The sequence below is a fragment of the Stomoxys calcitrans genome, chromosome 1, assembly GCF_963082655.1.
Source record: "Stomoxys calcitrans chromosome 1, idStoCalc2.1, whole genome shotgun sequence".
Classification (NCBI taxonomy): Eukaryota; Metazoa; Arthropoda; class Insecta; order Diptera; family Muscidae; genus Stomoxys; species Stomoxys calcitrans.
This window is the reverse complement of record NC_081552.1, coordinates 110,344,998-110,361,377: the sequence shown is the minus strand read 5'-3', so window position 1 is coordinate 110,361,377 and position 16,380 is coordinate 110,344,998. Positions and strand designations below refer to the sequence as shown.

At 37.9% G+C, this 16,380-nt stretch overlaps 1 protein-coding gene across 1 annotated transcript in view; it reads right to left on the bottom strand.

The window, feature by feature from the left end:
* The window catches only part of LOC131996766 (uncharacterized), a 71,174-nt gene extending 64,229 nt beyond the window's left edge, over positions 1-6,945 (bottom strand). The window contains exon 1 of the mRNA XM_059366673.1: positions 6,726-6,945. Within this exon, the coding sequence (XP_059222656.1) occupies positions 6,726-6,945 (220 nt within the window). The remainder of the gene's footprint in view (positions 1-6,725) is intronic.
* Positions 6,946-16,380: the final 9,435 nt, after the last annotated feature.

Here is a 16,380-nt window from a genome sequence, read left to right as displayed (position 1 = left end):
ACTATTTAGCATCTTAACGAACAGATATTGACAAATCCAATCTTATTCCGCGTCGAAGACCTAAGAGCAACATTCGTGCAAAATTTCATAATTCTAGCTTAAGCCTTTTAGGCTGGCAGTGATCTGTCAGTCAGTAAATCACGCGTAATTTTTATACCCTCCACCATAAGATGGGTGGTATACTAATTTCGTCATTCTGTTTGTAACTACTCGAAATATTCGTCTGAGACCCCATAAAGTATATATATTTTTGATCGTCGTGACATTTTATGTCGATCTAGCCATGTCCGTCCGTCTGTCTGTCGAAAGCACGCTAACTTCCGAAGGAGTAAAGCTAGCCGCTTGAAATTTTGCACAAATACTTCTTATTAGTGTAGGTCGGTTGGTATTGTAAATGGGCCATATCGGTCCATGTTTTGATATAGCTGCCATATAAACCGATCTTGGGTCTTGACTTCTTGAGCCTCTAGAGTGCGCAATTCTTATCCCATTTGAATGAATTTTGGCAATACGTGTTTTTTTATGATATTCAACAACTGTGCCAAGTATGGTTCAAATCGGTCCATAACCTGATATAGCTGCCATATAAACCGATCTTGGGTCTTGACTTCTTGAGCCTCTAGAGTGCGCAATTCCTATCCGATTCGAATGAAATTTTGCTCGTAGTATTTTCTTATGATATCCAACAACTGTGCCAAGTATGGTTCAAATCGATCCATAACCTGATATAGCTGTCATATAAACCGATCTTGGGTCTTGACTTCTTGAGCCTTTAGAGTGCGCAATTCTTATCCGATTTGAATGAATTTTGGCTCGACGAGTTTTCTTATGATATCCAACAACTGTGCCAAGTATAGTTCAAATCGGTCCATAACCTGATATAGCTGCCATATAAACCGACCTAGGATCTTGACTTCTTGAGCCTCTAGAGGTCGCAATTATTATCCGATTTGCCTGAAATTTTGTACGACGTATTCTCTCATGACCATCAACATACGTGTTTATTATGGTCTGAATCGGTCTATGGCCCGATACAGCTCCCATATAAATCAATCTCTCTATTCTACTTCTTGAGCCCCCAAAGGGCGCAATTCTTATTCGAATTGGCTGACATTTTATACAGGCATCCAACATATAATTTAATTGTGGTCCAAACCGGACCATGTCTTGATATCGCTCTAATAGCAGAGGAAATCTTTTCTTATATCCTTTTTTCCCAAAGAAGAGATGCCCGGAAAAGAACTCGACAAATGCGATCCATGGTGGAGGGTATATAAGATTCGGCCCGGCCGAACTTAGCACGCTTTTACTTGTTATATATAGCGCAGAAGAGAATAATAAAATTAATGTGCATTGGTTCATTTTGAGCTGAAATTGAGGCATGTTTACTGCTCTATTTTAAGATATGAAGGGGCGGTAAGTATTGCATCTTTTGGAGCCGATAAGCAGGTATTTGAAAACAACAGTTTTGAGAAGTTGTGCGGGTAGATGTAAGAGCTTTTTTGCTCAAGGGAAAAAAGTCGAAAATATGTGTTATAGCATGCATATCTTGAGAAGTTGTGACTGATGGTAGATTGACTTCCAAAAAATGTAATTCCGCCACTGGGAAGATACTTTGACTAAGCAGAATCATTCATAACCGGCTGTCTTTTTCACCCACCCACCTACTGCATACGACCTGTACTGCAGTTACATTTTTTATACCCTCCACCATAGGATGGGGGGTATACTAATTTCGTCATTCTGTTTGTAACTACTCGAAATATTCGTCTGAGACCCCATAAAGTGTATATATTCTTGATCGTCGCGACATTTAATGTCGATTTAGCCATGTCCGTCCGTCCGTCCGTCCGTCTGTCTGTCGAAAGCACGCTAACTTCCGAAGGAGTAAGGCTTGAAATTTTGCACAAATACTTTTTATTAGTGTAGGTCGGTTGGTATTGCAAATGGGCCATATCGGTCCATGTTTTGATATAGCTGCCATATAAACCGATCTTGGGTCTTGACTTCTTGAGTCTCTAGAGGGCGCAATTCTCATCCGATTTGACTGAAATTTTGCACATAGTGCTTTAGTATCACTTCTAACAATTGTGCTAAGTATGGTTCAAATCGGTTAATAACCTGGTATAGCTGTCATATAAACCGATCTTGGGTCTTGACTTCTTGAGCCTCTAGAGGGCGCAATTCTCATCCGATTTGATTGAAATTTTGCACATAGTGTTCTAGTATGACTTCTAACAACTGTGCTAAGTATGGTTTAAATCGGTTTATAACCTGATATAGCTGCCATATAAACCGATCTTGGGTCTTGACTTCTTGAGCCTCTAGAGAGCGCGATTCTTATCCGATTGGAATGAAATTTTGCACGACGTGTTTTGTTATGATATCCAACAACTGTGCTAAGTATGATTTAATTCGGTTCATAACCTGATATAGCTGTCATATAAACCGATCTGGGATCTTGACTTCTTGAGCCTCTAGAGAGCGCCATTCTTACCCGATTGGAATGAAATTTTGCACGACGTGTTTTGTTATGATATCCAACAACTGCGCTAAGTATGATTCAATTCGGTTCATAACCTGATATAGCTGTCATATAAACCGATATTGGCTCTAGACTTCTTGAGCCTCTAGAGGGCGCAATTCTCATCCCATTTGACTGAAATTTTGCACATAGTGTTTTAGTATCACTTCTAACAACTGTGCTAAGTATGGTTCAAATCGGTTCATAACTTGATATAGCTGCCATATAAACCGATCTTGGGTCTTGACTTCTTGAGCCTCTAGAGAGCGCAATTCTTATCCGATTGGAATGAAATTTTGCACGACATGTTTTGTTATGATATCCAACAACTGTACTAAGTATGATTCAATTCGGTTCATAACCTGATATAGCTGCTATATAAACCGATCTCGGATCTTGACTTCTTGAGTCTCTAGAGGTCGCAATTATTATCCGATTTGCCTGAAATTACATGTACAAAATGTACATGAAATGTACAACGGATCCTCTCATGACCATTAACATACGTGTTTATTATGGTCTGAATCGGTCTATAGCCCGATACAGCTTCCATATAAATCGATCTCTCTATTTTACTTCTTGAGCCCCCTTTTTTGCCTAAGAAGAAATGTCGGGAAAAGAACTCGACAAATGCGCTCCATGGTGGAGGGTATATAAGATTCGGCCCGGCCGAACTTAGCACGCTTTAGCACGACCCCACAAAAAGCCGGGTCGTCAGGAATTGGCTGAGCTGCATGCCACACGCACACCACGCGCCCACAACACTTTACTCTTTCTCTCGCATTATTTGTTTATTTTACTCTTACCACCTATGGCTTTACATTCACACCAATAAGGAATGCTTTAGGAAAAAACCAACAAAAATTTGCTGTGTTTGTGCATCTTCTTTAATTGCAAATTATTTCCTCATTTGCGTGGCTTTTCGTTGAGAAAAATTTATTTGCATATATATTCTATACATCTCTAAAAAAATCTTTCGATTGATAGAAGTTTCATTAAAAATACATTCAGCCGTTTGGTCACAATATGCGCGACAAACTTTCCCCACCCCCTAAAAACCCACAACAGGACTCTTTCATCGCTTTGGATGGATGAAAGAAGGTGAAGGTGGAGAGGATGAAAGAAGGTGCAGCGGAGCGGGCCCTGTCCAGCTAGTATAATGTATATTAATCGTAAGGTAGGTATAATGCACTGTTTTTTGCAAAAGTGAGTTCGCGCTTTAAAAAAACAACTATCGCGGTCGCTCGCCCAAAAAGTCGTCTCACAATGTCTCGCATCGCCCTCAATGATTTTTATACCCACCACCGACGGATGGGCATATATTCATTTTGTCATTCCGTTTGCAACACATCGAAATATCCATTTCCGACCCTATAAAGTATATATATTCTTGATCAGCGTAAAAATCTAAGACGATCTGGACATGTCCGTCCGTCCGCCCGTCTGTCCGTCTGTCTGTTGAAATCACGCTACAGTCTTCAAAAATAGAGATATTGAGCTGCAACTTTGCACAGATTCTTTTTTTTGTCCATAAGCAGGTTAAGTTCGAAGATGGGCTATATCGGACTATATCTTGATATAGCCCCCATATAGACAGATCCGCCGATTTAGGGTCTTAGGCCAATAAAAGCCACATTTATTACCCGATTTTGCTGAAATTTGGGACAGTGAGTTATCTTAGGCCCTTCGACATCCCCCGCCAATTTGGCTCAGATCGGTCCACATTTGGATATAGCTGCCAAATAGACCGATCATCCGAATTAGGGTCTTAGGCCAACAAAAGCCACATTTATTATCCGATTTTGCTGAAATTTGGGACAGCGAGTTGTGTTAGGCCCTTCGAAATCCTCCGTCAATATGGCCTAGATCGGTTCAGATTTGGATATAGCTGCCATATAGACCGATCCTCCGATTTAGGGTCTTAGGCCCATAACAGCCACATTTCGATTTTGCTGAAATTTGGGACAGTGAGTTGTGTTAGGCCCTTCGACATCCTCCGTCAATATGGCCTAGATCGGTTCAGATTTGGATATAGCTGCCATATAGACCGATCCTCCAAAATTAGGGTCTTAGGCCCATAAAAGACCGATCTCTTGATTTAAAGTCTTGGCCCAAAAAAAAGGCGCTTTTTTAATCCGATTGCACTGAAATTTGACACACTGACTTATGTTAGGCTTTTCGATATCCGTGTCGTATATAGTTCAGATCGGTTTATTTTAAGATATAGCTACTAAAAAGACCAATATTTTGTTATATACAATTGAACAATGTTTTACTTATTAGTATTTGGTCCAAATCGGAACATATATTGATATAGCTGCTATGTCGCATAAGGTATGAGTTATGCACCGGATTTCGACGAAAGGTGGTTTACATATATATCCGAGGTGGTGGGTATCCAAAGTTCGGCCCGGCCGAACTTAACGCCTTTTTACTTGTTTTATTTGATTTCGCGCTTTGTCTTCGTCGCAAAATTATTTTAGTTGAGATAGTCGGGAAAACTCAGTGGTTTATGCATTTTTGTGTTAAGTGCATTTGTTTCCACATGGTATTGAATTGCATTGCTGTCGGTAAAACATTTTTTCATTGCGGCTTTCTTTTGTGCCCATTGTTCATTGTTTTCGCGTAAAAAACAGTAATGACACTTTGCACTACCATATAAATACACATTGCCGATGTACATGATTGACTGTATTGTTTTTCGCGTTTTCCCACAATTTTTTAAATATTTTGTGCATAATTTTTTGTTTGCATATAGTTGCAAATACATGGAATTGCATTTATTTTTGTTTTCTTTTGATAAGTTTTGACTTTGTTGCCGATCACTTAAATTTTTCGTGCTATCGATTATCGAAATACAAAAATCGATCACGCGGTTATTAAGGACCCTATACAATATCGGTCTCAAATTTGTTCAAACTTCCATTTATCGTACGACAAAATTTTTAATTTGTTTATGATATTTTCGAGTACTCGGGACAAATTGTGTATAATTCTAGTGGTATTCGATTGCATATCATAGGATATAGCGCAAATAGCTATAATAATTATTTCTTTTATATATGAATGTTTGTGATCATTATCGTCAAAAGATCTATCGTATTCGCATTACATAAATTTATAAATGTGTTGTGCACATTATTAATTGTTTGTTCGACTTTACACATACAATTTCGATATTTTGTGGTTTTTTCCCAAAAATCTAGTTCGTTTGATAACTTCCATTGATTGTTTCGGTTTTTCCTTTTGAAATGCCTGGAAAAAAGCTTGATTTCTCTCTTGTGGATAATTACTTCGTTCGTTAATGGAACATTTGCATTTGGTTTAGCTATCTTTAATAGATTGTCCTAAAGATATTTGACTAACTTCAATCATTCCTCTCAAAGCATTAGTTCAGTATGCCCTTAACTCCTCTGAACTACTTTATTAGGACTTCAGATGATTTTGTTAAATTAAACGCGCTTTTTAGACGTGTTAACGAATAGGAACTCGACTTTTTCAGTTTTGAAATTCGCTCTAGTAAGCTTAACAAATTGTGAGAGAAGACCCAAGAAACATTTGAAAGGTATATGGACTTTTTAAAAAACGGTTAGTGTCGATGAGTTAAATTGTGCCGATGGCAAATTATAAGGCTCCCATCAGGTTTTTATGGATTGTTTGTTTGTAATCAATCGCAATTTTGTTGGTCGCAAAATGGTATTAATTTAAATGGTATTAATTTCGAAACACATCTATGATACAATTATCACATGAACCACACTCGACAACCCTGTCTATAAGCTGTACTTTTTCCCATTGCATGTGTTTTTGTGTAATGATAGACTTTTTTTCTGTGGCAATTACACTTCTTCCGTAGTATTGATGGCTTCGAACGCCACACAACGGCAACGTCTCTCGTTGCTGCTCCGCGTGCACAGGTTCGAATCTCGGCCGTGCTCTGCCGAATTTTTTAATTAAGTGTTTTGCCTGTTAAGGCGAATATCATTAAATTTTACAATTTTACGCAGAGCAATAGCGAGAGCCGTTGCCGTTGTTCGATGCCATTAATACTATTTTCGGCTGGCTTATAACAAAATTATTCGCTAACTACAATCGTTAAAAGACGTGGAAAAAGTAGACCACCTACGAATCAAATGTACATTTGCTCGTCGCGATGTTGTTGTGGATAATTTGGTCGCAACTAACCGAAAACCTCAATTACCTTTGCGTCCCACAACGCCGTTGTGGGACGACCTAACACTGCATTGGTCCTGTTGATCAACTCGTTTAGTATTCGTATGGCATTGCTCTAGCATTTCGGCGAGAGTATTTTTTGGCTTCGTCAGTTCGTCAGGCCAATTCTTTAAACTTTTCGTACAATCGAAGTCTTTTTCGGCCTTGTCAGGCTCCATGCTGGCCCATTCGTTAATCTTTTCGTACATGAGAACTCTGTTCTGGCTTCGCCAGGGCTTCTACTGGCGTAACTCAATCGCCAGAGTCTCTTATGGCTTTACAGCGTCCCTTTTTGACCCATCATACTGAGTTTAAGTGTAGAATTGTGGAAGAAAAAAATCGAAGACTCATTTACTGCACTATACCCTTTTTTTCATATTCTTAAGGTACGTTAAGATTTGTCAAATATTTGACCCAGCATTTTTTACCATTTATGTCAAATTCGTACATTCTTAATTTTGTATTCACATTAAACACATTTATTGGACACATTTTGTTTCTCCAAGAACAAAACAAATAGCGTCAACTATTAGATGAAACAAGTAAAACGCTTTTAGATCTACCGGTATGAATCTTGGGAACCCGCTACCATGGATTTTGCTAAAAATGTATACAAACCAAATTAATTTGAAAGGCATAATTTTATTCTACAAAACAATCTTCTGTCAGACCAGTAAAATTAAAGCTTCTAGGAACCGAACAAGGATAATCGAGAGATTGGTTTAAATGGGAGCCACACCAGGTAAAATACCTATTTGGACCGTACTTGTTAAAGTTATTGGAGGCCGTAATAGAACACTACATGTAAAATTTCAGCCAAATCGGGCAAAAATTGCGGTTTGTAATGACTCAAGAAATCAAATCGGTTTATATGGGAGCTATATCAGGTTACTAACCGATTTGGAAATTAGATATGTAGCATGGTTTATATGTTAAAATTTAGCTTATAAAATTGCATTAAGCACGTATTGATCTATCTTAATCTAAAATATGAATGAAATATATAATGACGGTAAGTGTGGTTTATACCTGTCCAAAATTCAACATGGAAATTACTCAAATTGGTTTCTATAAAGCTATATATATTCTTAGAATTTTACGTCATTATGCACTCATTTAAATAAATAAAATATAAAAATTTTTGTTTTCTATTTAATATATATTTTTACAAAGTTTTGGTTTTGAAATAAAAATTTTTGTTAGTGGCAAAAATTTTTCTTTACAACCATTTGTTTTTTTCATCCGATATTTCAAAATAATTTGATATACTTCCCCTATAGCCGCTTAGCTTCACCGACCAAAATTTAAGTAAAACATCATCACCAAAGTCCCCTTTATCATATACTAAGAGGAATTTGTGCACATTTTTGCGTTTTGCCTGATATAGCCACTTTTCTGATTTAACAGCTTCAAAAATATATCCTTCCGTCTATTAATAAAATAAAATCACTATAGCATGAAAGAAGAGAGAGTTATCCAATTGAAATTTTGCGCAGATCCTTTTTGAGAGAGCAGTTAATTGAAAACTGTGTATAAGCCATATATTTAGCTATAGCTCCCATACATATATGCCTATGTTGTGATTTTATTTCTTGGCCCATAAATCTCAAACTTTTATTAGAAATTGCTAAAATTAGGAATTTACTGCAACATTATGACTTCCAATACATTAAATAACTAATAAATAAAAGTCTTTCATGCGGCATATTTGGTAAAGATTTGCCAATAAATGGCTATACATCAATTTGCGTTTGTTTGTGTGTTCCTTATAGACTCAGAAACGGCTGAACCGATTTTTTTGAAATTTTCACAGATGGTGCATTATGACCTCGTGGTGAAAATAGGGTACTACATTTTTAGATATCTGAAGGGGGGCGAACCCTCTCCCTTTCCCAATTTTCAGGAAAGCCAGATCACGGAGATAGGTGGTGCGATTTAAGCGAAATTTTGTGTGCTCTCATATAGTACCCTAGAAATAAAAATTTGGTATCCAAATTTCGGATGGGGTACCTAGGGGGGCTGTCCCACTCTAAAACCCAGCAAACATATATTTACACCAATCACGACAATATGGGACTCAAAAGAAAGGTATTTAGGATATGAAAACGTATCTGATATCCAATTGTCGGACCAAGTGCTAGGGGACCACCCCAAGCCCCAGAACACCCCTAAATCGGACATATTTACCGACCAAGGCAATATCGGATTCAAATAAAAGGTATATGCGAGTAGAATACGAATCTGATATCCAAATGCGGGGGTCCACCCCTTTCCCAAAACACCCCCCAAACAGGACTTATTTACTGACCATGGGAATATTGGGCTTAAATAAAAGGTATTTGAATGCAGAGTACGAATCTGATATCCAAATACGGGTCCAAGTATTTGGGGAGCCGCCTCTCACAAAAAACATCCCCCAAAGGGGACAAATTTACGACCATAGCAATATGGGGCTCAAATAAAAGGGCTTTGGGAGTAAAGGACGAATTTGATATCAATATTCGGGAAAAGTGTCTATGGGGTCACCCCACCCCCACTACACCACCCGAATTCGATATCCAGTTTTGATTGACATTTTTTCAGGACCAAGTATCTGGGGGACCACCTCTCCCCCGAAAACACCACTAAATCAGACATCATGCGAATATCGGGCTGAAATGAAGTATTTTAAGAATGTATTACACCTTACATCCAAACTTAAATTCGTAGAAATTAATTAATTTAAATTAAATTAAATTCATATGGGATTCAGATAAACGCACTTATATTGTTAAACTGTTAGTCAAGCGATATACTATTTTCGTAGCATGGTATTTCACGAAAAGATCTTTAATTGTCGAAAATAAATATTCCAGGGAAACTTTTGTTCCATCTAAAGTAAAAGAAGGCGTAGCGGAGCGGCCCCGGTTCAGCTAGTTTAGTATATACATGAAATGAAGGCAACAAGTGTACGAGGCTGGTATACCTAAATCTGCAGCGATTCCAACGAAATTTAATATGCGTTGTTAGAGGTTGGTTAAGAAAGAATAAATGCATGTTAAAATTCCCTCAACGTTGTACACAAAAAATTCGCCGTAAAATACTTGCTCTCATTGCTTACGACCAGATGTATGCCTACTGCCCATTTACCAATGTTTACTTATGTATTTACCTACACGCAGTGGCCATGCACTCATAAACTGCCCATATTATTTATTGCTACATTTTTACTTGAATATCATGGATGCTGTCTTTGCTGCTGCCTTATGTGTAACGGAGAGTAATAACCAATCAACGATTGTTTCTCTTGCATAATTATGTTCGTATGTACACATCATATCGATAGCCTAATATAAGAATCGCAGAGTTAAGAATTTGAACAACATTCATATTCATATCACTTTAGCTTCGCCCCTGGCAACAACTTGAGATTTATTACGCGAATAAAGTGTTATAGTCAATTCCTGGTGGTGACGAAACTCATTGCGTTTTATTGCATTTTTCATCAGAGGTGCAAAAAACATCTATATGGCAAATTTTGTGAAAATCGCTTTATAAACTTTCGTATTACGTATTTATAAGTGCAATTTGGGTGCTACATATATATGGCAGCCAGAGACGTAGCCAGGGGGGGGTGGGGCCTCGGGACCGACCCCCACCTCCAAAATGATTTTTTCTGAAGAAAAAATGAAAATTAAATTTATTCTAAACAAAAAAATTTTAAAATTTTTTAAAATGACAAAATTTCATATTTATAACATTCTACATAGACAACATTTTGGTTAGCCAGGGCCGCTTTAAAATTATTTTTCTTAAGGGCAAAATTGTAATAAAATTCTTGGTAAAAACAAACTTTTAATGAAAATTTTCTAAAGACAAAATTTCAGAGTAACATTCTTTAATGCCAAAACTTCAGCACTGGCCGGACACCGCTCCAATTTATTTTTATTAAGACAAAATTGCTTTAAATATTTTTCTTCAGACAACATTTTCATTGAATTTTTTCTAAAGACAAAATTTTTTCTATAGACTTAATTTTAATGAATTTTTTTTTGAGGACAAAATTTCAGCGAAAATCTCTTTGAAGGCAACTTAAGCACGAGTTTATTTTCAAAAGCTAAAAATTCAATAAAATTTTGCATTGTGCGACACTATATTTAGCATAAAAGTCTTTTTATTTTGAAATTTACATATTCATAATTTAAAGAATTTATTTTAACGTAGCAATTTTTTTTAAATACATTGAATTTTAAAAATTTTTTGATAAAAAATCTTTTTACTTCCTAATCCCCTGCAACAAAAAATCATTTTCTTAATACTTTATGATCAATTAGCGAATAAAGCTGGACTTAATGATTTTAAAATAAAATAGCACCTGTTGTCAAAAGAAGTAGGATTATTGCCATACATTTGTCCCCGCGGCATCCGTCCCCAACAATAGAAACCATGTTTTTTGTTGGTGATTGTTAGAGTGCAAAAATTTCGAACTTATCGCATTAACAATCTCCTTGATCTGGTATTTTTGAAATAAGGGTAATGAGAACTCCTTTTTAGGGGAGACATTTTGATTCAAATATGGATATTAAATACAAGTCCACTCCCAAATCCCTTTACTTTGAGCCTCATTTTTTCATGGTCGGTAAGTAAGAACCGTTTGAATGGTGTTTCGGGGCTGGGGAGGCCACCGGCACCTGAAAGAAGATATCAAATTCGTTCTTTACTCCCAAATACCGTTGATTTGAGCTGCATATTGCTATAGTCGGGAATGAAGTTTAGTTTAAGAGGTGATTTAGGGTGTACCGTAAAAATTGGATATCAAATTCGTTTTCTACTCTCAAATACCTTTCATTTGAGTCCCAAATTGCCATAAAGGTTAAATTAATCTATTCGACGTATTTTTAGGAGGAAAAGAGCCACCTCGACTTGAACGTATATTTTAATGTCATATTTTTAATCTACTCCCAAATATCTTTCATTTGAATCTTTTATAGTCATGTCGGCTGATATGCCCACTTGGGGGTGAGGCTACCTCCCATTACTTGGGCCTAATCTTTTATGCCATATTTGTAATCTACTGCCGGATAATTTTCATTTGAGTCCCATAGTCATATGAACGTCGAATATTTCTGTTTAGAGGAGTCTTTGGGTTGAGGCAGCCCGCTGGGTACTTGAACCCAAAATTTAATATGATATTCATTTTCTAGTCTCCAACACCTTTCATTTGATACCCATATTGTGCCCATCCGTCCACTTTTGGTTTAATCAGCCACCATCCGATATCGAACAAGAAAAAAGGCGTTAAGTTCGGCCGGGCCGAACTTTGGATACCCACCACCTCGGGTATATATATAAACCACCTTTCATCAAAATTCGGTAAAAATTTAATACCTTATACTCATATACCTCATACCGATCTGAACTATATACGACACGGATGTCGAAAAGCCGAACATAAGTCACTGTGTCAAATTTTAGTGAAATCGGATTATAAATGCGCCTTTTATGGGGCCAAGACTTTAAATCGAGATATCGATCTACATGGCAGCTATATCCAAATCTGGACCGATTTGGGCCAAGTTGCATAAACATGTCGAAAAGCCTAACACAAAGCACTGTCCCAAATTTCGGCGAAATCGGACAATAAATGGCTCTTTTATGGGCCCTAAACCTTAAATCGAGAGATCGGTCTATATGGCAGCTATATGCAAATCTGGACCGATCTGGGCAAAATTGAAGAAGGACGTCGAAGAGCCTAACCAAACTCACTGTGTCAAATTTCAGCGACATCGGACAATAAATGCGTCTTTTATGGCCCCAAAACCTAAAACCTAGATATCGGTCTATATGGCAACTATATCCAAATCTGGACCGATATGTGCGATATTGCAGAAGTATGCCAAGGGGCTTAACTTAACTCAATGTTCCAAATTTCGGCGACATCGGACAATAAATGAGCATTTTATGGGCCCAAAACCATAAATTTAGAAATCGGTCTATATGGCAGCTATATCCAAATCTGAACCGATCTGGACCAAATTGCAAAGATATATAAAAGGACCTAACACAACTCACTGTCCCAAATTTCAGCAAAATCGGATAATGAATGTGGCTATTATGGGCCTTACACCATAAATCGGAGGATCGATCTATATGGCAGCTATATCCAAATCTGGACCGATCTGAGCCAAATTAACGAAGGATGTCGATGGGCCTTACATAATTCACTGTCCCGAATTTCATCAAAATCAGATAATAAATGTGGCTTTTGTGGGCCTAAGACCCTTAACCGGAGGATCGGTCTATATGGCAGCTATATCCAAATCTGGACCGATCTCAGCCATATTGACGGAAGATGTCGAAGGGCCTAACACAACTCACTGTCCTAAATTTCAGCGACACCGGATTATAAATGTGGCTTTTATGGGCTTTGGCCCTAAATCGGAGGATCGGTCTATATGGCAGCTATATCCAAATCTGGACCGATCTGAGCCAAATTGACGAAGGATGTCAAATGACCGAACACAACTCACTGCCCCAACTTTCAACAAAATCGGATAATAAATGTGGCTTTTATGGGCCTAAGACCCTAAATCGGCGGATCAGTCTATATGGGGGCTATATCAAGATATAGTCCGATGAGCAAAATTTCAGCTCAATATCTCTATTTTTAAAGACTGTAGCGTGATTTCAACAGACAGACGGACAGACGGACGGACATGTCTAGATCGTCTTAGATTTTTACGCTGATCAAGAATATATATACTTTATAGGGTCGGAAATGGATATTTCGATGTGTTGCAAACGGAATGACAAAATGAATATACCCCCATCCTTCGGTGGTGGGTATAAAAATTATATAACCTATGTTTTCTGTTTTTATACCCTCCACCATAAGATGGGGGGTATACTAATTTCGTCATTCTGTTTGTAACTACTCGAAATATTCGTCTGAGACCCCATAAAGTATATATATTCTTGATCGTCGCGACATTTTATGTCGATCTAGCCATGTCCGTCCGTCTGTCTGTCGAAAGCACGCTAACTTCCGAAGGTGTAAAGCTACCCGCTTGAAATTTTGCACAAATAAAGGGTGATTTTTTTGAGGTTAGGATTTTCATGCATTAGTATTTGACAGATCACGTGGGATTTCAGACATGGTGTCAAAGAGAAAGATGCTCAGTATGCTTTGACATTTCATCATGAATAGACTTACTAACGAGCAACGCTTGCAAATCATTGAATTTTATTACCAAAATCAGTGTTCGGTTCGAAATGTGCGTTACTTCTTATTAGTGTAGGTCGGTATGTATTGTAAATGGGCCATATCGGTCCATGTTTTGATATAGCTGCCATATAAACCGATCTTGGGTCTTGACTTCTTGAGCCTCTAGAGTGCGCAATTCTTATCCGATTGGAATGAAATTTTGCACGACATGTTTTCTTATGATATACAACTACTGTGCCAAGTATGGTTCAAATCGGTCCATAACCTGATATAGCTGCCATATAAACCGATCTTGGGTCATGACTTCTTGAGTCTCCAGCGTGCGCAATTCTTATCCGATCAGAATGAAAATTTGCACGGCCATATAAACCGATCTTGGGTCATGACTTCTTGAGTCTCCAGCGTGCGCAATTCTTATCCGATCAGAATGAAAATTTGCACGGCGTGTTTTGTTATTATATCCAACAACTGTGCCAAGTATGGTTCAAATCGGTCCATAACCTGATATAGCTGTCATATAAACAGATCTGGGGATTTGACTTCTTGAGCTTCTAGAGGGCGCAATTTGCATGACGTATTTTATTTTACTTTCAACAACTGTGTCGAATAAGGTTCAAATCTGTTCATAACCTGATACACATATAAACCGATCTGGGATCTTGACTTCTTGACCCCTAGAGGTCGCAATTATTATCCGATATGCCTGAAATTTTGTACGACGGATCCTCTCATGACCATCAACAAACGTGTTTATTATGTTCTGAATCGGTCTATAACCCGATACAGATCCCATATAAATCGTTCTCTCTATTTTACTTCGTGAGCCCCAATGGGCGCAATTCTTATACGAATTGGCTGAAATTTTACACAGGTCTCCAACATATAATTTAATTGTGGTCCGAACCGGACCATATCTTGATATCGTTTAATAGCAGAGCAACTCTTTTCTTATATCCTCTTTAACCTAAGAAGAGATGCCGGGAAAAGAACTCGACAAATGCGATCCATGGTGGAGGGTATATAAGATTCGGCCCGGCCGAACTTAGCACGCTTTTACTTGTTGATTCTACGGAACAAACAAAGAAACCGAGTCTCATATAGTCATAATGGGTCATATGCCTATTTGAGGCATATGACCCCTACACTTAGAACTGATTTTGTATGCCAGATTCGTAATCTACTCCCGAATACCTTTCATTTCAGCACCATATTGATATGGACGACCAACATTTCTGTTTTTAGATATTTTGGGGTTAGGACGACTTCCTGGGTACTTGGACCCAATTTTTAATACCATATTCATATTCTACTCTACAATACCTTTCATTTGATATCCATATTGTCTTTATCGGTCCACTTGTGATATTGGGTTAACGGGGAGGGTCCGCCCACTTCCGATATCTACAATTTATAGAGCATATTTCTTCTTCCTGACCATATTCGTAATCTACTCCCGAATACCTTTCATTTGAGTCCCATATTGTCATAATCGCCAACTAAATCTCTTTGAAGTGGGTTTGGAGCTGGGGCGGCCCCCAAGGTACTTGGACCCAATTTTTATACCCTCCACCATAAGATGGGGGGTATACTAATTTCGTCATTCTGATTGTAACTACTCGAAATATTCGTCTGAGACCCCATAAAGTATATATATTCTTGATCGTCGTGAAATTTTATCTCGATCTAGCCATGTCCGTCCGTCTGTCCGTCCGTCCGTCCGTCTGTCTGTCGAAAGCACGCTAACTTCCGAAGGAGTAAAGCTAGTAGCTTGAAATTTTGCACAAATACTTCTTATTAGTGTAGGTCGGTTGGTATTGTAAATGGGCCATATCGGTCCATGTTTTGATATAGCTGCCATATAAACCGATTTTGGGTCTTGACTTCTTGAGCCTCTAGAGTGCGCATTTCTTATCCGATTTGCATGAAATTTTGCACGACGTGTTTTGTTATGATATCCAAAACTGTGCCAAGTATGGTTCAAATCGGTTTATAACCAGATATAGCTGCCATATAAACCGATCTTGGGTCTTGACTTCTTGAGCCTCTAGAGGGCGCAATTCCTATCCGATTTGAATGAATTTTGGCACGTAGTATTTTGTTATGATATCCAACAACTGTGCCAAATATGGTTCAAATCGGTTCATAACCTGATATAGCTGTCATATAAACAGATCTGGGGACTTGACTTCTTGAGCTTCTTGAGGGCGCATTTCCTATCCGATTTGGCTGAAATTTCGCAAGACGTTTTTTATTGTTACTTTCAACAACTATGTCAAATAAAGTACAAGTCGGTTCATTACCTGATATAGGTGCCATATAAACCGATCTGAGATCTTGACTTCTTGAGCCTCTAGAGGTCTCAATTATTATCCGATTTGCCTGAAATTTTGTACGACGGATTCTTTCATGACCATCAACATACGTGTTTATTATGGTCTGA